Source organism: Hirundo rustica, chromosome 3, assembly GCF_015227805.2.
Source record: "Hirundo rustica isolate bHirRus1 chromosome 3, bHirRus1.pri.v3, whole genome shotgun sequence".
NCBI lineage: Eukaryota > Metazoa > Chordata > Aves > Passeriformes > Hirundinidae > Hirundo > Hirundo rustica.
The window spans coordinates 21,719,862-21,744,173 of NC_053452.1; the positions used below are offsets into that span (position 1 = coordinate 21,719,862).

Below are 24,312 nucleotides of genomic sequence, written 5' to 3' on the forward strand. Positions count from 1 at the left end.
TGAGCTGGGGTTGCAAGCACTCAGTAAACAAAGCAAAACACAAAAAAACCAATCAGCCAAAACCCTAAAACAACCAGAAAACCTCACAGATTGAGACAGAAAATATTTTTGCTAAAGTTCTTTTACACTTAGTGCATCCTGTGACTTTCACTGTCACTGAGCATCTTCTCAAGAGCTGTATTTTTAATGTTTATTTTAATACATTTTGGTTAGCACGCTTTACAGGATAGCACCTTGGCAAGAATGTGTATATGTGTGTGCCTCTGACCTTATGTTGTTTTTCTTGGTTATTTCCAAAGGTGTGTGATAGAAAAGGCTATTGATGGGCAGACTGTGTTCAAACTCACAATCTCTGAGAAAGAGACCATGTTTTATTATCGCACAGTAAATGGTTTGCAGCCACCAATAAAAGTAATGACACTGGGGAGAATTCTTGTGAAGAAATGGATTCATCTCAGTGTGCAGGTGAGTAAAATAAAATCCATTTAATATTTGTTGAAATACAACTTTCGTGTGAGAGTGGTGTAACTGTTTAAATATAAAAGAATAAATTGGGGGATGTAAATGATAACTCTTGAGTCTTATAGGTAAAGATCTTAATTTGGGAGCTTATTTTGAGGCAATTGCTAATTTAGCACTGGAAAGAAATGCTGTGCCCATTCTTCTGAACAAGCAGACTGTACAAAACTGAAAATTCTCACCTTTAAGAACACAAGGATGTGAGGTGAAGAAAAGCATATACTAATATCTGAGATACTTATATGTAACATTACCAATCAGTCTCAGATTATTTCCTTTAACAAGGAATGCCATTCTCATCTGTACATGCTGATGTACTTACCTTATGGAGTTGTGTTCCATTTAATTTTAAAAATTCTTACAGTGCATGTAAGTAGATGTGTGAGTTTGTGCAGGATCAGTCAAGCTAGTAAGTTACTGAGCTATCACCTCGTATTTTAAGACTATGATTCGTAATTGTTAGAGCACAGTCCCTGTGTTCTAAAAGTCTTCTGTTGACATAACTTTTTAATAAGTGTACAAATATCCACTGAGGATAAAGCAAAATTGAGTTTGTTAAAATTTAAACTGTATGTACAAAAATCAGTAAACAAACACAGAAGAAATTAAAATTCAGTTATTTGCATGTCTTGTAATTCCCAACAGTCACCCTAGTAAATTCTGTTTGTGAGCCAAGTTCAACTAATAATTATAAAACACAATTATCAGGTATTGAAATGTTTATCTTTTCCTTCCTTCATTTCCTCTATCCGTTTTATTATATTTCATTTGGTCTGCAGCACAATCAAGAATAGTTTTGCTGCTTTCTTGAAACTTGCTAAAAGGTATTGACTGTGATTTGGATTTTTAGTGATCTTGTCACTTGTAAGAAGTATCTAAGCCGACGTCTTGATTTTTTTGCAGTTTTCTTTTTTCCAGGATAACAGCATGGTAGTGTGAATAAGATTTTGGCTGTTGGATTAAAAGAGTGACCTTAAGGTAGAACTAATGAACTTTACACTTCAAGCACTCCAAGGGTGCTATATTACTGCTGTTGCTGTCAGTCGCATTTTGTACCTCAGAAACTGCTAAAGTCTGGCATAGCCAAGTGAAAGTGAAGGGGCTGGTTAAATACACAGACAGATCTTGAACTGCATTACAAAGGAATGTGAAACACCCTGTGGAATTTGGTCCTTTGTTTCTCCCTAGAAAGTTTTCAATTCATAGCAGGAGTAAAAAAATACAGCTTCTAGACCCTTAAGGAAACTGCAGGCTGATGCCTTTTCGAAGTTTCTGAGCTCAGGGTAGAACCTTCCTGTGCTTGGTGCTATTGTAGGATGCAACTTGCCATTAGAGATGATAGTGGCTGCACCCTGATCCATTTAGTCTTTGGACTGGCTATCAAACTTTAGGCAAAGGTTGGTCTGTTTTTAGCAGGGGGCCAAAAGCATTTTTTTTCCATAAATGGATGGTGACAACATGAGAAACACCATACAAAAATATGGAAAAGTAACTTCCAGCATACACCCAGATGCTAGGCAATAGGCACCATGACAGAGGAGTGTGAAGTATTCGTTACAGATGTGAAACTGAATTTAGAGAGAGAAAAAATATGGTGGAATGGCAGATATGTTTGGAATTCAGGTGTAAAAGCATATGCCTATTAGGAATGATAAAAATGAAAGCTAAGTGGTGGAATAGCACCAAATAGTAATTAAATGATAAGAGTGAAGGAAAGAAGAAAGGATCGCACTGACTGAAAATAATTTCTTTGGAATAAAATAATTATAGGGGAAGGGAAGGATAGTAAATTAATTCTGCTGAGGAAATCTAGGAATTTAAATCCTTGGGTTTGTATTTAGATGTGTAATTTGTTAGAGGGAACTACTACTAAGAACTGTGTCATTGTGGAGACTTCTTTTCCAGTTTATGACTTGGAAATTTAAGTTCTACTAACAAAAGCAGGGCCCAAACATTCCTGTGTGTTCTGCATGAAGGGTTTCTTCATCTAATAGTTGCTGAAGCAGAAAGTCTGGGTATACCAGCTTTGTTAAGTGATGAGGGCGTTATCAGAGGTGTAGGTCTCAAGAATAATGTTGAGCATTCATAACTGGAGTCAGATGAAAAAGAAGAGTAAGCAGTTCTTTAGTTCTCTAAGTACAGTTTTGGGTCTCAAAGACAACAAACACGTGAACTATTTTAATGAAATAAGGTTAACTTTGGAGTCTGGAGACTGAATGGGAAAAAAAAAAAAGCCTGTAGGTTTTCAAAAATTAATATAATAGAATTAAGAGAAACTTCTGCCCTTAAAGAAAAAAAAAAAAGGATATATACTGCCCAGGCTTAATCTGTGAGTGAGTACCCCTGCAGTTAGAGAGACAGAGTGTGTGAGCACTGGGGCATGGGGAAGCAGATTCACAGAGAGTGCTATGTAGTTTAGAAATAAAACTATGAAGTGGTTGATATGAATTAGACTATCAAATGGCAAAAAATTCTAACAGGTTTTTTTTTGTGTGTGTGTGTAAGAAGGCAAGACCTGAGAACAGTGGAAGTGTGCTTGAGATAAGGGATGAATTGAGTAAGGTGCCCAGAAGAAATAAATGTCTTGGTTCTGTTTTCAGGAGTCACAGTGCAAAACCAATCAGGGTAACAGAAATTTAATGTATGGAAACAAAAGTGATCATAAAGTGTAGAAACGTGAATTTGCAAGTGTACATTCTGCTGCAAATAGATGGTTTTGTCCAAAAATTCTGGAAGAACTGGCATATAAATTCTTTGACAAAGCTACCAGTCAGAGATGGAGCTATACTGCTTCTATTTAGGAAAGGTGTCATGTTGATGCCAGCCAGCAGCCAAGCACCTGGGCCCTCCTCATCCTGCTAGTGGAACACAAGAGACAACAGAAATAGCAAAAGTGAGAAAAACTCATGAAAGAAAGGGACTGGGAGGGGAGCAAATTATGTAAAGGCAATCACTCACCATTTCCCACAAGCAGACCACTGCCCAGCCAATTTCTTAGCTGCAGACCACCTTGGAAGTAAAGCTCCTATCTCCTCACATTTCTTTTTCTACCCTAGTTTTTATTGCTGAGCATGAGGCTATAAAATAAGGAATATCTTTTTGTCCCAGCTGTCTCCCTTCCCAGTTTCTTGGTCCAACCTTGGCTTACTGCTGAGGTGGGATGAGGAGTTCAGCTAGGAAAAGAGAAGGGCTTGACATTGGGCAAGCTCTCTTCAGCAATAACTAAGGTACTAACGTGTTGTCAATGCTGTTTCAGTGCTAAATTTGAAACATGGCACCCTACAGGGTCTTGTGAAAAAAAATTTACCTCCACCCCAGCCAAAGTATGTACCAAGAGGAAGGAAAAAGGATATTGGCAATGCAGACCTGTATTGATGCAATGGTGTATGAGGATTTAGAGGAGATCTTGGAAGAAATAGATAAAGATGTGGAGCTAAATGAAAAAGGGTATGAAATGCGACATGGATTTCCTATAGATAGCTCATCACAGTCTGATCTCTTAGCTGCTTTTTTTTGCTTTTTTTTTTTTTTTTTTTTTTTTTTTTTTTTTTTTTTAATGAGAAAGCTGATTTTCAGGCAAAGAAGTAAATGTGTCAGATTTCCTCTATCAGGTTGATGTGACAACCTATGAGAATTTGTAGGGTCAAAGGGAATGCTCATGAGAGGGGCTGAAATAGATACTGGTGAAAGGAACTTGCTTATAATCCTGGGGTGGGGGCAGGCACAAAACCAATTGAATCATTTGAGAATTACTTTTTGGACCAGCCTTGTGTTTTATTTTTGTTGATGATCTTGGCAGAAATATTAAGAGTGTACCTATCATAGCAGCTGGTAACAGACATAATCAGAAGGGGGAACAGTAAGATGTCATACTGGAAGAATGACATGACCTAGAAGACATGGGGAACTGTCATGAAATAAAATTGCTATTACAAAATGCAAGGTAGTGAACTTGAAACTCCTCTACAAAATTTTCTACTGTTCTAGTAGAATTCTAGTTGTTTTCAGTTGGTGAGGATTTCAGAAGTCTTTCAGGCTTCTGAAAGTTTTAGGGTATTTCTGTTTGATCTTGATTTAGTGATATTTTTCACTGTACATTTTTAGGTATATATTAGCAAAAACTCTGAAGGTACACTCTGGAGCAAAAGATATATAGCCTTAAATTAAAAGAATCAGATATGCACTGAAGTGAAACCTCAGAAAAATTGGCATCTTAAAATCTTAACTTCTAAAGAAATAAAAAAGCTGAGCGTAATTAAGGCCAATTGTGTACTATATTATCTCTGCAAAGTGAAACCAATATCAGATTTATTCCACTTATTAACAGCAGCACCATTGCGTATTGTCTTTTTTCATTTTCAGTGTTAAGAGTCTTACACTTTCCTTTTTATACTTCAGAATTTATTTAAACAATTAAGAAGAGTGGAATTTAAACATGAATTTGCAGATACAGATGAGGCTGCTGAAACAGGAGATTCTTTGAGAACATGTCAGATTGATGTTTTTGTTTCATATTTAGTGTCTGCAATTATAAAAATAGTCTTTTTGCTAGCCTTTATTTTGCCTGATCATATCTATGTAACTCTGCCATGTTTTGGCAGACTATAGCACATTAAAAGCTTTGGAAAGTAAGTTTAAAATCTAAATGCAGAGAGGTAACCGTGACTGAATTACTCTCCTGGGAGGAAAATGCTCTTAGAGTGCCTATTGAAATCAGCATTATCATTTCAATACATGTCAAATATGAGTAATTTCCTAGTTTAGGCAAAATTTCTTTATAAATCTTTAAATCTTCCAGTTCCTTCAAGAAAAGGTTAAAGTACTTATGATTTAATGAGACCGCTTTACATCATAACTGTTTGACTATCAAGAGAAAACTTGTCCTTTCCAATTTGTGAAAACCTTTTATTTTCTGCACTAGTTTTTGAATACTTCACCGTTTATTTTCTAAGCAAAGAGCCTGCGACTTAAAAACAGAGAGGCCAACATTTATTCTATACAGTCCCTGTGTATGTCTTACTAAATACAGGGTCTTCTAAAGGGTATAGCCCCTAAGTTTAATAAGGACATGAGAGAGCAAGAAAGCATTTTGATTTAACAAACCACTTTGATCTCCTCTTTGAAGTCATCGCTTACTATCTATTAAGAGTAGTTTGTCAGGTCCAAGAAGGGAGTGGAGAGTTTACATTAAATCTGCATTTGGGAGCTTCTTGTCTATTAATTGCAATTGTGAATTGTTGAAAATATTTGCGAGGATACAGTCTATCCATATGGCTGGTGCTCCACTCCCACCAGGCAGCAGAAATAAAACACACGTCACAGTCTGTCATGTATTTGAGTGTGTGTTTAAAGAACTATTCACAGACACAATGAGCATGGAGCTGCTTCAGCATCTATTCTGCTACTGTTGCAGGCCATTCAGGTACTGCTGCTGGACATGCAGCCTCTGTGTTCTTTAATATCAGTAAAAATTTTTGTTTTTTCCTGCATCCAGAGGTCCTATTGTGGTTCTTGCCTCTTCTCCTCCTGTTCTGTGGGTATTAGCATGCTGACTGTGTAAATTTGAAAGCTCTGTTGTGACTTCAGCTTCTTGAGAAAACGGTATTTCCCAGATGATTGATTCTACTCACACTGTCTCTTAAACTACTTCTTTTCTTGCCTGAATATGAGTTTGAATATATTTGTTGATTTAAATTTGCAGTCTAACAGCTGCCTCGGAACACAAGGTAAGGAACTTTGGGCTAAGATTTTAAATTCAGAGAATGCCTAAAATACATGTTTTTTTAATGCTATCTTGATTCCATTTCTGGAAATGGCAAATGTTTTTCGTAACTGCAGTTGCAAATACCACTGAAATCTGTCCAGACTCTGTTATATATGGTAGGAATGGAATTAAACCTTTGTATGGCCAGTGCTGAGGGGAAGTAGTATTGAATGTCTTGCGGAAGCTATGCCTTATTTGTCTGGAGAGTTTCAAGATTTGAAAATGATTAATCTCCAATTTGCTTTGCAAGCAGTTTCTTTTGTTATGCAAAAATAAGTTGCAGCCAATTAAATTGTTTTTTTAATAATGAAAAAACTCCATTAAGATTGATTATTCTTCTTGTTTTTCCCTCAGTCCCAAAACTTTTACTGTCCTGCAGGTCTCAGGTAATTTTGTGTGCCCTTTAGTTGTGTGGGGAGAAACTATGAGAGTTTGGAAGTGTCCCTTGTACTTGTTTTAGCTGTTGGTATACTGCACTAAGAGGAGACTTGCTGCGTACATCTACATTGTCATTTTTGTTTACAGGAAGAGTTCTCATTTGCCTTCTGTCTGTTTTGAGTCTTGTTTTACTGAAGAGTGCTATTGATATGCTTCAATTTGGTTCACTTTTCGAGAAATCAAGCTTGAAGTTGTACAGTGGAGTATCCCCATTTAGAGCACACCATTTGCAATGTGGGCAGAAGGTCCTTGAGCAGGTAGTTCTTGGCACACATAGTGTGTGAGCAGAAAACAGGCAACTGATTCCAGCATCTTTGCTGGTAAAGATGGATCACAAATACTGAACTATTGTCCTTCCCTCTGTGCAAGTTCTTACGTAAATGTTTTCACAAGATTCTTGGAACTTTTTCTGATAAGTCTAAAAACTTCATGAATACAGCCAAATAGAAGAGCTTTTGTTTTCCTGTTTGTTTTTGGTTTTGTTTATTTTTTTGGGGGGGGGTTGGGGGGGGGGGCTGTTTGTTTATTTTTTTAAAAGTAGTCTCTACATTTGGTTCAGGTTTTTGTAGCTTAAAGACAGACTTAAATCAGAAGTCTCATCAAGAAATGGAAGGTGAAACTTTCAGGTTGTCCTTTGTGCAACCTCCATTATTTATGTGTGAACTCTGTCTTACATCTTGCGTTAACATCTTTGTGTGCAACAAATGGAGGGTGACATAAATTACATGTGTAGATCTTGTACAACACAAAATCTGTGTGTGCTGGTGGCAGTCCAGAGGGGGAATCTTGTAAGACTTCACATGTATCATTTTCTCATGGAAGCAAAGAATATTTCCTGGCTCTGAACAACTTATCAGCTTGTGTGGAAAGTAGAAAGTTCTGGGATGGAACAGGGAGAGAAACTCTTCCTGTCCATGTATCTCATTCCAGTGCCTTGGCTCAATAATGCTGTAATTTTTACCTAATTTAAGGACTTCTCTGTCTGTTTGATAGCTGTCTAGATAGCCTGTATTGGAGTGTGAAAGAAGAGTACATTAGTAGAAACACCTTCTTTTTAGATGTATCATTGATTTATTTTCTGACAATCAGTGGGTTTTGAAGCTTCTTAAGCTAGACTGTCTTGAATAGCCACTAACTGACCTGTTTTTACTTTAATAGTCTAATTATTATTCTTATAATTTTAAAATTGGCATATATGTAATTATAGACAATTAATTAATTATAGTTTCTCATCATTCTCATGCTTTTTGCTATTTTGATTATAGAACTTTATCAAATGTTAAAATAATTTATAAATGAGATTTCTCCTTATATTGAAGCCATTCTGCATTTTGTTCATCCTCATCAATCTTTTCAGAAACTTTTGGGGGTTTTTGAGGTTGCAAGGGACAGAATTCCAGACACTTTGCACCATAAATTTCTAAACAATAAAGTTTTGTGGGCTTATTTTTAATTTCTTTTCCAATAAGAAATGTCTTCTTTTTGCTCATTAGTGAGGGTGTCTCTATAGTAACTCCCAAGACCACTTGGAGCAGTGACTATTCAGAATTTAGTGAAGAATATTTTTCTTGTCTGCTACCTTGTGGTTAACAAGACATTTAGTCTGCTACTTTACTGCCTGTTCCTTAACAATTTTGAGATTGTCTGCACCTTTGAAGTAAACTTTGACTTTTATGGTCTGCATGTATTCACTACATTTTTTTTTTCACCTTACTTTTCAAGCCTGTACAAAATGTTAGATAGCAAAGACTGTTGGAGTTAGTGATAAACTGCGGTCTATGTGAAATGTGACCATTTAATCTCTCCCAAGTTTGAAACCTTTCTTGAAAGCCAGTATATTATATTGGTCAGCTCTACTTATCCACATGTGTCTTTACTTCAAAGAATTCAAACGGGATCTTGTTTTCCTTCCAGAAAAGTCATGTTGCCTCTTCTAGTGCACAGTATTAATCCATGTGCTTTTCCAACCAATTCATCCAGTGCAAGCTTGATTTGATGGATCCTCTGAAGAAATGGTGCAAGACCTCTTCATGGATTATGTCTATAACTTTAATTTCCGCATTGTTCTTTGCTCTGTGCAGGGTTAATTGAAAATAGGTCAGAGGGTTTTTTTTCTTTCTTCTTTTCTGATCTTCCATTGAATCTGAATGTACTATGTTTTTTAAAAAGTAAAAAGAGATGAAATACCAGCCTCTATCAATTAGCTCATTTACTTTATCAAAATTTGAGCTTTCTTTAAGGCATTGCAATACTTTTTCAGTGGTATGATTTTTGTAATTCCTGACATTCAGGTTCAAACATCTTGGACTTTAGATTTCAAAGACAGATATATTTTGTCATAATTTACAGATTATGTGCATGCTTAGGACATTTCTGGTTTAGATACTTGACGTTTCTCCCCCAACCTTTTGTTTCTTTCCCATCTTGATGCACAAATAAACTGACTTTATTTGGGTATAGGAGCAGCTGACCCTCCTTTAATTCTATCTTTTCCAGAAAAGGGTTTCAATTTGAAATTGACCTAAATTCCTTTTTCCAAGCACTGTTTGTGTGCAGAGTCATGCAGCCTTGCTTGTCTGGCCCTTTGTGATACTGGCAGCATTTTAAAAATGGCACTGGCTTTTTATCTTCTGCCTCCTGAATAAAAGCCAAAATATTTTCCTCTCAAACCCCTCTTCTCTCCTTTCCTGTGGTGTTCAGGGGTATCCTTGCTGTTGACTGATTGTAGGTGGCCTATCTATCTTGTGAGGTTCATCCTTGTTGCACCTCTAAGCAAATCGTGGTATGATATTAAGTGGCAGCATAGAATAAATCATCAGCATTGCTCCTGACGTAATTTGACATTACAGGACTTCAAACTTCTGTTTCTTTACGTTGAAATTCTTACCCTTGAAGATTTATCCTCATTACTCAGAGGTATGTGCCTTTCTCTTTCCAGCTTGATGTCCCATGGGATTTGTGTCGTTCTTGGTATCAGGACTGGTCAAAACAAAGTCTGTTGTCTTACTGAGCTTCTCTACTTGTGTTTTATGTATCTACTTCTTGTCTGTAAGTCAGGGAATTATATACGTAACAGGTTGCATTGCCACTCTTCTGCTGAACTTCTGAGTGCATTTAATTATGTTTGAAGAGTCTTTCTCCTTTTCCTTAAATTGTGTTCATTGATATCCTCATCTGTGCTGTTCAGTAATCTTCCTGGCTTTTCTGTGCCTTAACATGAAGTCTGTACTCTAAAGTGCTCAGGACATCGCTATGAACTTTATAAGCAGCCTCTCCTGGTCATTTCCTGGCCCATCTCTAGCAAAATGTCCTTGAAGGAGCTGCTGCATAAACTGTTTCATTTAACTTTTTCCAAAAATAAACTACTGACAATAAGCTACCAAAACGCTGTCCTCCAAAGTCCGTTTTGGTCTGTGTGCAATTAGCAGCACAGTTTGGATCTGTGGCAAAACTTGGCTGCTAAGATGCTTAGTAACTCTGGAAAAAAGCAGTTATTATAAAAAATGAAAATTGAAGCTTACAGTGAATTGTCATCAAAAAGAGTATTGGAGAGTTAAAGTACAAAAGGAGTAGTTGAATGACCATTTCTAAAGGACTTTGTGATGGATGGAAGAAAGCAGGGCACAGAGGAGGAGGGAAAGGCCTGAAGTAAGGTTGTGGGGAGGAATATGAAAAGAATCAAAGACAGACTTTTGTGGCTCCTTGACCATGAAAAGAAACTAAGCCCTGAAAGAAGAGATGAGACTTTATTTGCAAAAATCCCTTAACTGGATACATGGAACTTTTTGTGGCAAGGCATTCAGAGGGCAAGAATAATTGCTTTCTTCTTATGTAAATCATCCCCCCAAAAAGACAGAGGAATGGATTTTCAACTTTTCAGTCCCAGCAGAGCTGTTCAGCTCTGTTTTGTAGAACCAGTGTATTCTTGCTTTAAATTTGGGAATGACTTAAGAGTCATAGTACTGAGCAGTGTAAAATGGTGCAAAATCTTCAGATATAATCAGTTTAAAAGACTAAAATGTATTACGCAGCTGATAGTGTCATAAAAAGTTAACAATTGTATATTAGTAACAGCTTCCCTCATTTGTGCAGGTACCTGCTTATTCTTTGACTAGTGAAGCAGAAGACTTTATTCAGAAGGGACATTTCATTTGACATCCACATCTCATCTCTAATTTACATGATTACAAGTAGTTCATGAAAATTTTGAATCAGTGGTTTTGCTGTATTTTAAATGGAGGGGGCAGAGGGAAAAATATGCATTGTTATGAGATTATCTAAAATGAACTTTCTGACCTTTTGCTTCAATTAATTGTGGCAAGTCTCTGTAACTGTTTTAGCTACTAAAAAGCAGCTTGTTGAATCCTTAATATGTGTCTGCTTTCATGTTACTGTAGTGATCATCAAATATTGGATCTGATTTCTTCTGTGATTGGGGAAAAATAGAGTAATTATGCAGCAAGAAAGCAATTGTTCTTCATGCATTTTCTGGTCTGATGACTAGGACCCTCTCATGGTGGTTTTTTTTGATCTCATTTACAGCACAGGTGTCACTTGTTAAAGCTTTCTGTGTCAAAAGAATAGAGTTTGATCAATGATTAAAATAGTAGTTGTAGCAAAGCTTATTTGTTAATTTATTTTCTAACAGAATCTGTATTTGCAGTTTTGCACTCCTGGCTTCTTTCTGCCACTCCTCTGCCCTGATGTGTTCGTTCTGTCCTGAGGCAGCAGTAACAGATTCATACAGCTCTACTGACACTTGCAGTAAAGGATATTGGTGCAGTGTTGGCTGGGGTAGAAAGTGGCATAGCTGTAATTAACCATTTTAATACTACTTCATACTACTGAAATACTTTCAAACATACTGGTCAACAAAAGATTAAGTGAAAATTTCCCATCTAAACTTGGAATGATTACTCTGTGCAAAAGGATCACTAATCTCTGATTCAATGTTGATTTTATAGCAGTGTTTACTTTTTAAAATACCAATTCTTTAAAAATACAGACCACTTCAAAAGCTGTCTCTTTTCACATTGATCTTTCTTTGTCTGCAGCCTGGTTTATCAGATAATTGAATATGGGTTGCATCATTCAGTTTTTAATACACTAAAATTTTAGTAGTAAAATTACCCCATATAAAAAACGAACAACTTGTATGTTTCTTATTTTGTATCATTCTGCTTGATGTCACTTGTATTTTTGCATCTTGAAGGCTTTGTTTGTGAAATAGCTATTAGTTTTCTTAAGCTTATGAACTGCCTTATAGGTCAGTCTGCATTCCAGTTGCTTTTTGATTTTGCTGTTTAGGGTCAAATGTATATTAATAAATGTTTTATTCTTGAACAGAGTTAATTGTTTCAGGAGCATTCCAGGGTTCCTTTGCCCTTACATCTTCTACCCCACCCCCCCTTAAAAAAAAAAAAAAAAGTTCTTTGGGGAATTCGAGCTGAACTAGTGGATCTATGCACGAAAAGAAAGACTTGGATTGAAGGAAAACCATTTCCCACTGAGAAGGGATTAACATTGTAGGAGATAGTGAAAAAGAAAAGGAGGGCAAAGAGAAAAGCTAAATATCTTTTATACAAATGCTAGAAGCATATGTAATAAGACTGCTGAATGGGAGTGACATGTTTTCAAGGATAAGAAAGATATTATTGGAATAAGAGAGACAACCAGGAAAATGAAGGGGGATTTAAAATGCCAAGATACAGTTTCAGTGAAGGGAGAGCTAATATTAAGCTGAAAGAGATGTAACAATATTGCTGAGGGATGATATTCCATCTGCAGTAGGAAACACTCCTGCTCTCATGCCCTCCATTTTAAATTTTTTTTTAACTACTTTTTTTTTTTAAAAAACCCCTAAGTTTAGTGTCTTGCATGCAAGCTAAGGACAGTTGTGATTCTTGGGTGTTGTACCAGACTTGCTGTTGGTCAGAAAAAAAAGCCATAAAAGTATTTAGGACATGCAATGGTCCCTAAGAAAACCAGAACTTTGATTTGAAGAATGCTAGTGTATTGAACAGGAGACAGTAGGGAGAGAGATTGTTAGAGATCAGTTATGATATGAACTGTGTTCAAACTACAAATGAGAGCATGTTTCTGCTGTTGTTGTGAGGTTGCTATCTTTATACTCTTAATAAAGCAGTGGAGAATATTGTCGCAGTTATGGAAAAGCTGTAAATATAAATCTGTACATGGAGAGAAGAAGCAAAATCAAATGATCAAAAATCATGAAATTTGAAATGGTTTTGAGGTGGGGGTTTGGACTAGATGGAGAAGCAGCCCTAAAGTTATTGATTTTAGCAAAGCTAACTTTGAAGGAAAGCAAAATGCTCCTGGGGTTTTTGCCTGCAATCCTGTGATGAATGGGAAATCCACTCCACACAAGTAGAGAGTACATAGTGTATAAAACACGTAGAGAGACTGCAATTAAAATTCATCCCAGTTAAGTCAAGAAAAGGAAAGGCCGATATGGGCCTGAGGCAAAAGAAGGAAAGGCAAAGAGACAACTTGCCCCTCCCGACCTTATGCTTTTTACTTCCCCTTCACAGTTCTTTACCATTTCTTCTACTGTCCCTTTATCCTCTCCAGCCCTTCTGTTTTAAGATAGTTCTGTCGCTGTGGTCCCCTGATGAAGTTTCTTCCTCAAGTCTCTGTTTTTTTCATGCTGGATTTCTCAGAGTGTATAAATGTTTTAGAGTGCTCACAACATCGGCATGAGTCTTTCTCCCCTCTTCTCCCCAAAAACACATTGTGCATTTCCTTAAACAGGGTTGCAAGCGGTATATAGTAGACAGATTTTTTTCTTTCCCAACTTCTTTTATCTGTTTGTGAATCTGGGATGATTGCACTTCACTGTGTGGTAAGGGAAGCCAGAGCTGGGAAGGGCAAGCATGAGGGTATGTAACAACACGCGTAGAAGGTGTGGGTATATGAAAATCTTTAGAAGAAGACATTGTGCTGTGCTGGAACATCTGCTGAAATGGCAGGTTTTCTCTGAGAGACAAGAGTGAAGCAAATGCATACATGGTTGCTGGTAGTATTCCTTTCTTTTGCGCAGAGTTAGGACGCAAATTGTGTCTCCTTTTGGGACCCTCTGTGCAAGTTGCTTTATTGTTCAACCTCCCACATACACGTGTGATAAGACATCTTGTTTCAAGGCGTAAAGAACAGATGTGAGGAAGAAAGTAATTTAATATATTTGAGGCCTGAATCTGGGCAGGTATAAAATGACATTGCTGAAGGCAGTTTAAAGTAGCTGGAGCTCTGGCCCTTAACTGAGGCAAAAAATTTGAACAAATTTTGATCTGGCATTTTATTTTTAAAAGGGAAGCAAAGTTTATAATAGCAGAAGTGGATTTTGGAGAGAGATTTAATGGGACATTGGTGGAAGATTGAATGGTCTTTTTCTGTCAATCTGTATTCTCTCTTTTTCTTTTTTAAATTGCAATGATTTGTTAACTGCAAGAATTGGCAACAGGCAGAGAGGATGACCATGTGGTCTTATGGCATTCAGCTGATGCCCTGTTTCTGAAGATGGTATGAGGGATCATAAAGTTTAGTTCCATGTGTATTGTGATGATAGTTGCATCTATATTTAAAGCTTTCTGTCACTAAAGCACTCTTAGTGTTGTCAGATGTCTATTGGACTGGATGAGCTGCAACTTCTTGCAATTGAATGTCAATAAGACCAAAGCAATTTTGGTTGATTCATAGCACCAGCTTAAGCATATTCACTTGCACAGATTACATTTGACAGATAGTTACCTTCAGCTGAACTCTGTGGTTAGAAGCCTTGGTGTAGTCTTGACAGTGAGCTTAGAGCTGATGCCTTATGTTTATTTCATATCCTGTTTTTGCCTTCCTAATACTGCATGTGTATGTCTACATTTAAATACATTCACAGCTGAAGTACTAGTCACTCCACTTGTTATCTCTGGACAGAATGTTGTGATGGGTCAATTTCAGTATTTTAAAAATGGTAGGTTTTTTCCCATTTAGGCAGTTTTAATTTCAAAAGCTATCTAATCAAGGATTTTTTTTTAATCAGGAACTTCTGGAAAAGTGTCTGTCAAAGTCTAACAAGAAGAGGATAAGAAAAAAAAGAGGTAGAGGATGTAAGCGAAGATGAAAAAGTATTATTCTTTTCCGAATGTTTTTCTGGTATTCTATCAGTTTTCTGGCCTGCAGGGAAATATCATCATCACAGGTGTTCTTACCCTATTGTATTAGTGAAAGTTAAAATCCTCTGGATTCTGCAACAAGATTGTGCACAGTGTCATCAAATACTGATGTGTGTTAGCATCCCCTATAAATTTTGCAAAGAAAGGTGTCTTTCCTTGTAATTTCTCATAACAGTTCTAAAATAGTCTGGATTAAAAGAGTTTCAATCCTTGATTCTGTTAGTTGATCCTGTTTATGGTGGACTTGTATACATTGAAAATTCATTTGGAACATACTGAAGAATCAAACTTTTGCATTATTTCAAACCATTTCCTTCTGTGGGTTCCCAGTCAGCTTAAAGCAGAATCCTGATTTTTAAGAAAAAACCCCACTGATTTAACACCAAATACCTTGTAAATATACCGTTTCCACTCACAAATACAGTTTCTGTTCTTCAAGGCAAAGGTGATTTTCCTATAGAGCTTAAGGAGATTCTGAAAAGGAGATCTTTAAAATTCTGTTTCTCAGTGAAGAATAGGATCGCAGCATCCTTGCATTTTGATATGAATGAGTCAAAACCAAAATACTTAAATTAAAATGTTTCTAGCTGCGTATTTCAGCTAGACTAATGTTCTGGTGAGAGGACAGAGTTAACTGTCCTTTGGGAAGAGTTACCTAATGAATCTCAGCCTAGACCTATATTGGCAGGTCTTCCTTGTAAAAATGATAGAGTGTCTGAAAGTAAAGGAATTTCCCCTAACCATGGATGGTAACTTAAGCACCTTCTTTTTGAAAATCGTCATAATAAAGTCCCTGGCCATGTTGTTACTTTTGTTAGTGATGGCAGCGAAAAGCCTTGAGCCCTCTTTGCTTCCTTCCTGTAAAATGCTGTTTGTCCTGAGAACCAAAGATGTGTGAAAAGCATCACATTGAAACCTCTATAGTGGCTGGGGTTGCACCTTGCCTTTATCATTTGTTCTTTTCCTTCAGACTTGCAGCTGAATACCTTTAAAGGCTTAAAATACAGGGGGATGAATTTGGGTTTTCCTGGGGACATGGAGTTCTTACAGCTTAAAAACTACACTTCTTGCCATGTGAAGGTAGTACAGTATTTGAATATGTAAAGAGAGGAATTTAGAAATGTGAGCCAATCATTTAATAAGAGCAGATAAAATTGATTTTATTATATGTGCATTTGTTATTGGGCAAACAAACTAAAAACAGACTGAAGATTGGAAATTGTGACAGGGTTGTAGCTGGAGCAGCACTAACCTCACTGGCAAACTCATCAGGCAGTTCTTTTGTTGGTACAGAAGGTGCCATTTGTCTGTCAAGTGTTATGCAGATAAATTGTCTGAGCTGGCTTGTACGCTTGGATATTGTTCTTTAGTTTCCACAGCCCTCCCTCCCACAAACCCCCTGTCCCTATTAACATGGTTATTAGTGTCTTTTTTGGTCTGTTTGAGAACAAGTTCATAGACAAATTCTTCCTGACATATCCTTGTTCTCATATGTTTGCTACATAAATTCATTATCTCTTGCCAAGATTTAGATGTGCCAAGTTCCCTCTGTTGTCTCAATTTTCATCCCAGATAAAAAGAAAATTTAAATGCAAAGCACAAAACACTAAAAATGAATCCTTCTTATTTTAAAAGTTGTAAGTTTTGTCTCTGAGAGAGGGAAAAAATAAAAAAAAACAAGACCACAGGACACTGATGTATGTAAAACATCTGCCCAAACATCTGTAGCAATAATGTTATCACAGTGATAGTTCTTATTCTTGAAGTATCCATTCAGCTAAGGTTTTAAATTTGGGTTAGGCTGCATTTTGTACTTTGTAAGGACAGCTAAGCCATATGGGACTGTAGGAGCAGGCTCTGTACTAGTGCTGGTGAGTAATGTGTGGAGTAGAAGATGGCTGAGAGTGATGTGGAATCCTGACTCATCTGCAGAGGTTAAACTGTGAGAACCTCTTCATTTTCTAAAGCAGTCATAAGGTGGCTGATAGATTACCTGAATGGTTGGGAATAGTTTTGGGGTCTTGGGGTCAAAGAATCATATCCTGAGTTGGAAGAGACACACACAGATCATAGAAGTTCAGCTCCTGGCCCTCCAGAGCACCAGCCCTAAGAGTGCCTGAGAGCATTGTCCAAACACTTCTTGAACTCTGTCAGCCTTGGGCTGTGACCGCTTCCCTGGGCATCCTGTTCCAGAGCCCAGCTGTCCCTCTGGACAATGAACTTTGTCCCAGTGTCTGGCTTACATCTCCCCTGACACAGCTTCATGCTGTTCTCTTGGGTTATCACTGATCACCAGAGAGAAGACATCAGTGCCTACCTCTCTTCTTCCAAGCTTAAACTGTGTTCTTCTCTGTTTGTGATAATGTTTGAGAAAAATAATACTTGGGGACAAGAATCTGCTCCCACCTGTATTCACTGCACTGTTTATCACATTGTTTGGAGTTTTTTTGTTGCCTTTTTTTTTTTTTTATTTTCTTTTTTCTTAGTTGTTCTTTTTAAAGCTAAATGTAAATATATTAGACAAAAAAGAGGAAGCAAAAATTAGTAGAATAATGCAAAATGAGAATAAAGCAAAAAGGGGGGGTTAGGGAAGGAGCCTTTAAAATGAGTGTTCAAGGTATGTAAATTCTGCAATTTATTCAGTGAGGAAAGGTGTTGAATTGTGGCAGTAAGTTGTCTGCCATTTCTGATTCATCAATTTAGGGACACAGATGCTCAGATTAAAAAAAAAAAAAGAGCTGCATTGTGGTTTTTGGTCACTAGCTCTGCTTAAATGAGAGCTGAAAATAAGCTTGGATTCATGCTAGTGGTTTCATCCTGCTTATTCCCCCAAAGTTCTTTTGTTAAGACCATATCACTGACCTTTCCTCTTTACAGAAAATAATTTATGAAATATTAAAGCTGTGTGGAAGCCTTCATAATTGCAGATTCAGCAAGATCTGCAATTATGTAAGAAAATACATACCTGTGTGCATCTCATCTCATACTGGAATACATACCTGTGTGCATCTCATCTCTGATATGCAAAAGCCCTTTACTCCTGCTTTTATTAACTGTTACATTTCTGTTTCTCAGCTGCTTTTGCAGAGGAAATACATGAACCCACATGTCCCCCAGTGGTAGAATATGCTGTATATCTTTATATGAGCAGGCAAAAAGAGCATATTTAGACAGGTTGAAGGTGAAAAAGATTTTTATGCTCAAGTTTCTGATTAGACCATTATAGCAGCATCACTAATTCCCCTCCTTCCATCTATTGTCTTCTTTCCTCTGTTGTCATCAGTGACCACTGTTGATTTGTTGACTCTATTAAAGTATTCAAGGAAGCCACAGGCCTGTCATTTTGGTCATAACCTTAATCTGTTTTCTCACCTTGGGAGAAAATGTGTTAATACACTGTCTGTTTCTATAGAATGGACTCATTGAGAAAGTTTCTGACACAAATCTGCAATACATTTAGAAGGAAAAAAAGGTTTTCTGAATCTTGCTTATTTTAACAAATAGCAAGCTGTGTTTAGCTGGAAATTTTTATAATAACCACACCAAATTAAGTAACAATAAGCAATTGTAATTGTACGTTGTGTAGTAATTTTTGAGCTGGGTGAGTTGCAGCTCCTCCTGATTTCTCATAATCTCTGATTCGTTGTTATTTCTGAATGATTAAGCAAATCATTTATGCTAACTTCTGCTTTAATTTACATCTCTGTAAAGCCTGTGTAACTTTATTGATTCTGGAGCTGCTTTACTTTTTAAGACAAGTAAAGGGAGGGGTCATTCATGGTAGCTTACTGATTTGGAAAATAAATGGAACTGTTTCCCCCACCCATTTTTTTTAATGCCTTACAGATAAGTTGTATAGCTACCTAATTACTTCTCATAAAACATTTTAAAATTCTTCATATTGTGTATCATATTTTTTGTAATTATTTCTAATTCTGTGTAATCACCTGCTGTGCAAATAGGGCTTGTTTTAAGGAAAATGAAAACAGACTTGCTTGAGTTTTCTTACAGTTTAATTTTCTTTCTGTTATTTAGGGGAGGATTTGGGGTTTTTTTCTTGTATTTGAGAAACTGACATTGTGTTTTAGTTTGTATTAAGTTTTAAATTTTAAAAAGAAAAAATTGCATTTGCAAATTAGTGAAATTGGCATATTAAACTTTATTTATTTAATTATTTATTTTAATTTCAGTATGCAGATATCTGGTTTTTGGAATAAACTCGTTCTCTGTCAGGTATATATGATGGATCCCTGAGCTGCTCCTTTTTCATATTATTTGAAAAGAGTGGTATCCGTTTACATGTACTGGAATGTAATAATTTCCTAGTATTTTGGAAGATGCATTTTTGGTTCTTGTTTTATCTGTGTTGGTCAGTCCTTCCTCTGCCTTCTAAGACTTTGTGTGATGGTCTGAATAGTTGTAGGAGCTGAAGTTGCAGTTGAAGTTCTTGCCATTACTAAGTTGGCTGGAAAATTAAGTAGGCCAGGGTTGGTATCATTTGGCTTAAATGACTGGAAAAGATTTTTTTATTCCTTTCATTTTTAGTGTCAGAGTTCCATCTGTTGTGGAACTCCTCATTTATGGCCTGCAAATCTGGGAAGCCATCCCTCTGGTTTATTAATCTGTCTTACCAGCCACTGATCTAGTTATTAGAACATAAGATGATGAAAGGAGATATTGAGATTAAACTGTATTTTATGGTTACTAGAATCTGTGATGAATAGGAGTAAAAAACATATATTCAACCAGTGGAAGAGATTACTGTTGTCTTGAAATAACTCCCTTTAATTTATCTGTAATATTTTAATAAATCTTTCCCATGCCAATAAATATTGGCATGGGAAAGATAACATAAAGGAGAAGGTTGTACTAACTGAAAAACAGGTGTCTTTGAAGCATATACTAATTACAAATTAAAATATTTGGGAATGAGACTACTGCATCTGTTGGTGTTGTGTTATTTAGTGCAATGAAGCTTTGATCTCTGGTTAGTGATCTTCAGCTCTGCTGTGATACGTGTAGGGATTCTTGGGGATTTTTTTTAATGGAACATAAAGGATTCTTTTCTATGTCTCTCCTTCCTATCTTATTTATTAGAAATCATTTTCCATGAAGTGTGTGGGTAGTATTAATATTAGGACTGATTTCTAATTGAAAAATCTTAGTAATGCACAAAGATCATAGTGATCACTGAAGAAAGGTTCAGTACTTCATTTATTTTGGCTGAAATGGTGCAATTCAATTCCACATGGAAGAGACTAAAAATGTCTCAGTTGCCTTTATATATGTATGTAAGGGACATTTTGATGACTAATGCGTGTGAAGAAAAAGTGTGTGTTGCTTAAGTGGGCCAGATATCACACATGTATACTGCGAGGTAATAAATGGGAGTGTTATAACGTGACAGCCAAAACTTTGTAGATTGTGGTCTCAGAACTCCCCCAAACTGGCTTTGGCTTTGAAAGTGTCATTGTAGTTCAAAAAAGTGGAGTCAACGTAACTGCATCTTTTACTTGATATCAAAATCTCTAATGCCTCTCTGTTGATAATGAGGAATCTTAGGCTTTTTTTGTTTCTTGAAAAAAGAGCATTGTTAATTTTTATTGCACTTCTTCATATTTTTACAATACCTATTATACTCTTTACTTGTAACTGTTATACTATTTCTTTATTTATGGATTGGTATACCAATATGCATTATACTTCTAAATATCAGTACAATACCACACTTATTAAAAAAAGAGAAACAAAGAAGGAACCCACGGTGTTCTTCAGTCAAGGAGCTTCTGCTTTTTTCCACAGTCCCTTAGCCAGTGCAACTGCTCTGAAGTGGAGTATTTGACTGTGATGTTTCTTTTTTGCCACACAGATCACTGCGATATAGTGGAAGCTAGCGGTCCTGTTAGCGCTTAATATATGAAAATAGTGGCTTTTGTTCACATGACAGTTCTCTCTGATCCAAACTGAGTGGTAAAATTAATGTTAAATTTCATTGTAGTGTTTTCATGGGTAGGATCTGAAGATCATAGATCTTTAGGTAAGAAAATAAAGTTGTAATATATTTCCTGTACCTATCTCATTTTATTAACTATAACATGGGCGCAATCCTGTGCCACGCGTTCTCTGGAATGACCCTGCTAGAACAGGGAGGCTGGACCACGTGATCCACTGTGGTGCCTTCCAACCTTACCCAATCGGTGATTTTGTGATTCTGCAGTACTGTGACCTATAGGGCAGGGCAGCTTTCATTGCTAAGAAATGTTTTTATTTGGTGTTGCTGCCTCTGATGCACAATTTGCTTGTGCTGGAGAATGGTAAGCTTAATTTAGGATGCACTGAAGGAACTTGCCTCTCAGCTCTTTGGCCTAGTACCTCTCATCTTTGAAAATCTTCCAGATCATACCAAGAGTGCTATTAGAGGAAAGAGTATTGATATCTTTCACCACCTCAGTTCACCATCAAATGGATTTTCCATTGCTTGGAGTTGGTGTTAGGTTCTATGTTGGCAGAAGCTGATGTAGTTTCAGAGGAAATGGATCTTAGTAACTAATCCTTGCCACCTCCTTGAGAGGTGATTTGCTGTATATGACAGATTGGGAAGCACAGGAGTGTGAGGTGGTTGCAGAGCTGGGATTAGATTGCTGATGTCTCCAGCTTCGGGTTCTGTGCTCTGCACAACCACAAAGCCAACCTTTCCTACCCCTGTTACTCTCTTGGGGCAAATTCCTATGGAACATTATTAATAAGGACAATTTGGGAATAATCTTGTCAGGAGGGAAAGTGTTCTTTTAGGTCTGTGCTGTTTTATGGAATTGAATGCTAACAGTCAGGAGACCTGGAATAACTACATCAAACAGCCCATTTGGTGCCAGCCTTTCCTCTTATTTCGCTTACTCTAAACTGACACCAAACTTTGAGACCTCCTCTCCTCCCACAGTGGAGAGCCGCTGGGATTTTTTATACCACACATGGTTTCCCTCCTACATTTTCCTCCCATGTCAGATATTCATACCCCCTTTAATAACCAGCAGGGGGATCATTACATTGAGCTACTGCCAAATGCATAATGACTGCTGCCTTTGCCTTACACAGTCACTGCACTACTGATATCCAATTCAGCATTGTAAAGTGCTTAGGGCTACCTTGGGGATGTGCTATATTAAACCCAACTATTCTAAATCCTATTTAATACAAAGAGATTGGTGGTGGGGGAGGGGGGAGGGAGATTTAAAATTGTCATTAGTCACCTATTTTCAACAAGTAAAAATACCTGGTCACTTAGGGCCCGCTTCTGTTGCTCTTAAGCCATAAATAGACCCCCTGATTTTATTATGGGGTGCATGGAGGTGTGCACTCTGCTTGTCACAGGGGGAGGCAGAATTAGGTTCTGTAAAGCTGTGCCTGAGACAGTAAGTTTTCAAGAAGCTGATGGGGGTGAGCATGCCCATTTCTGAATTCCCCTTACAAATGTTTTACAGGGGAAACAGGAAAGCGGAAACATGCTTCATATCTGACTAAAAATAAAGGTACTCTTAAACTTGTAAGAGGCAACATTTTTATTTGAATGATATGACAGAGCTGCCACAGGAGTGTTACCTGCTATAAAGAAAGCTTAAGAATTATTACCTTTATTAGACCAGTGACACTGAGCTTTAGCCATACATTTCTAACTTCTGTCCCTCTACAGAGACAATTTTCTTTTCTTAAATAAACTGTCATGCTAGTGTTAATATATTGTTGGCTCCCTCATACTCTGAGAATACTGCTGATATAAAACATGTATATGTTAGATTGGTAATAGTATCTTTAGTGTAGCTGACTAGAACAAATGTGTTTCCCTCATGGCTGTGCTAATGTGATAAAGGAAAATTGGCTGTTCATCAGCTTTTGGCTGGGTAAAGACAGTAGAGATGGAACCACATTCTTTTTTATGCATTAATACCACTGAGAACTTTTCACTAGTTATATTTCATGTGCAGGCATGTTGTGCAAAGATGTTGTAAAACATGAGATAATGCTACAAATAACAAAGTAGAAAAGCCTGTATCTTTTATGATGATAACAGTCAAACACCAAATGACAGTAACAGGCTGTAAAAAATGTGATGCAGAAAAAGAATGCAATGTAACCACAATATATACGTATACTTAGGCTCTTGCAAATAGGGCATCAGATGTTTAGAGGGCTTTGTATTAAAATTAAATAAAGAAAATGTTGTATTTAGGTCATTGATGTGTCAACACAAAAGATAATTTAAAATGAAGAGATGTATTTTGAGCAGTGAAACTCATATGCAATAACTTTTTGAACAAATCTCAAGGCTTAGTAATTATGATAATAGCCTTCAAATTTCCATCAGTGGAAGGGCAATAAATATTCCTGTCTAAATTTGGGAAATATTGACTGAATCTGGAAATGGTAATAAGGCTCAGTATGCATGTGTATGTTTGAAAGTACAGTTTAAGGAGGAAAAAATCATTTGTGCAATCTTGTGTGAAGCCAAAAAAAAAAAAAAAAAAAAAAAAAAAAAAAAGCCCAAACTAACCCCTCCATCTTATTTCATGTTTTCTTTCTTAAAATGCTGATAGACTCATGTTGCCCAAGGCACTGATGCTGATCATCTGAGCTCAGATTTATAGATAATTGTGTCCATTTATCTTGGCCTGAAATTTGAAAGATTTTATTGTCAGAGTAGTATTGTGTGTGCTTATATTGTGGTTTTCAAGCTACTATTTTGTTAACTGGTATATAAGTACCGTCTTTCCTTTTTTTTGCAATAAATTTTCTGGCTTGCAAACCCTCTATGTCCTCACATAGGTATTGTTCTTATGGAAGCAATAATTCCAGGTTTATTTCTTTTGATTGGCATGACTGTCAAGATGGGCTAAAGCACTCTAGTTTTATTGGCCTTGATAGACATGATTCACAGGCATCCTTATCTACAAAATTAAAATAATACTCTGTAAATTGGCAGCAGTAAAATGGTGTTTCAAAATTTTGAAGTTACCAAGTTCTAACATGAAGAAACCTTTATGCAAGCTAAACATTGTTTAAACCCAAGTAATTTATTTTTTTTTTTCAAATAAACTTTCTGAAATAAAAGTTTTCGATAAGTCCAACTTAGTTTCTATAATTGACTTTATTAATGGGAAGCTATAGCCACTATAGCCACAATACTTCTGGTTTTCATTTTTGTGTGCGCCTGGTTTTTTTAAATGAGAGTATTGAATTTCATATAATGTAAGACTGAAAGACACTCCCATATTATTAAACTTTTCCTAATTTTGGGTAACCTAAATCTAAGTATTTCTAATGCAATACCCACCCGCCCGCCCCCCAAACTCTGTAGAAGCTCAGCATCTTATGACTTTGTGGAGCTGGGAGAATGCCGTAAAGTATTTCTCTGAA

General features: G+C 36.7%; 1 protein-coding gene across 1 annotated transcript in view; it reads left to right on the plus strand.

Annotated features, from left to right (window-relative positions):
• USH2A (usherin) overlaps positions 1–24,312 on the plus strand; it is a 391,984-nt gene that overhangs the window by 23,919 nt on the left and 343,753 nt on the right. The window contains exon 3 of the mRNA XM_040059986.2: positions 300–465. Within this exon, the coding sequence (XP_039915920.1) occupies positions 300–465 (166 nt within the window). The remainder of the gene's footprint in view (positions 1–299; positions 466–24,312) is intronic.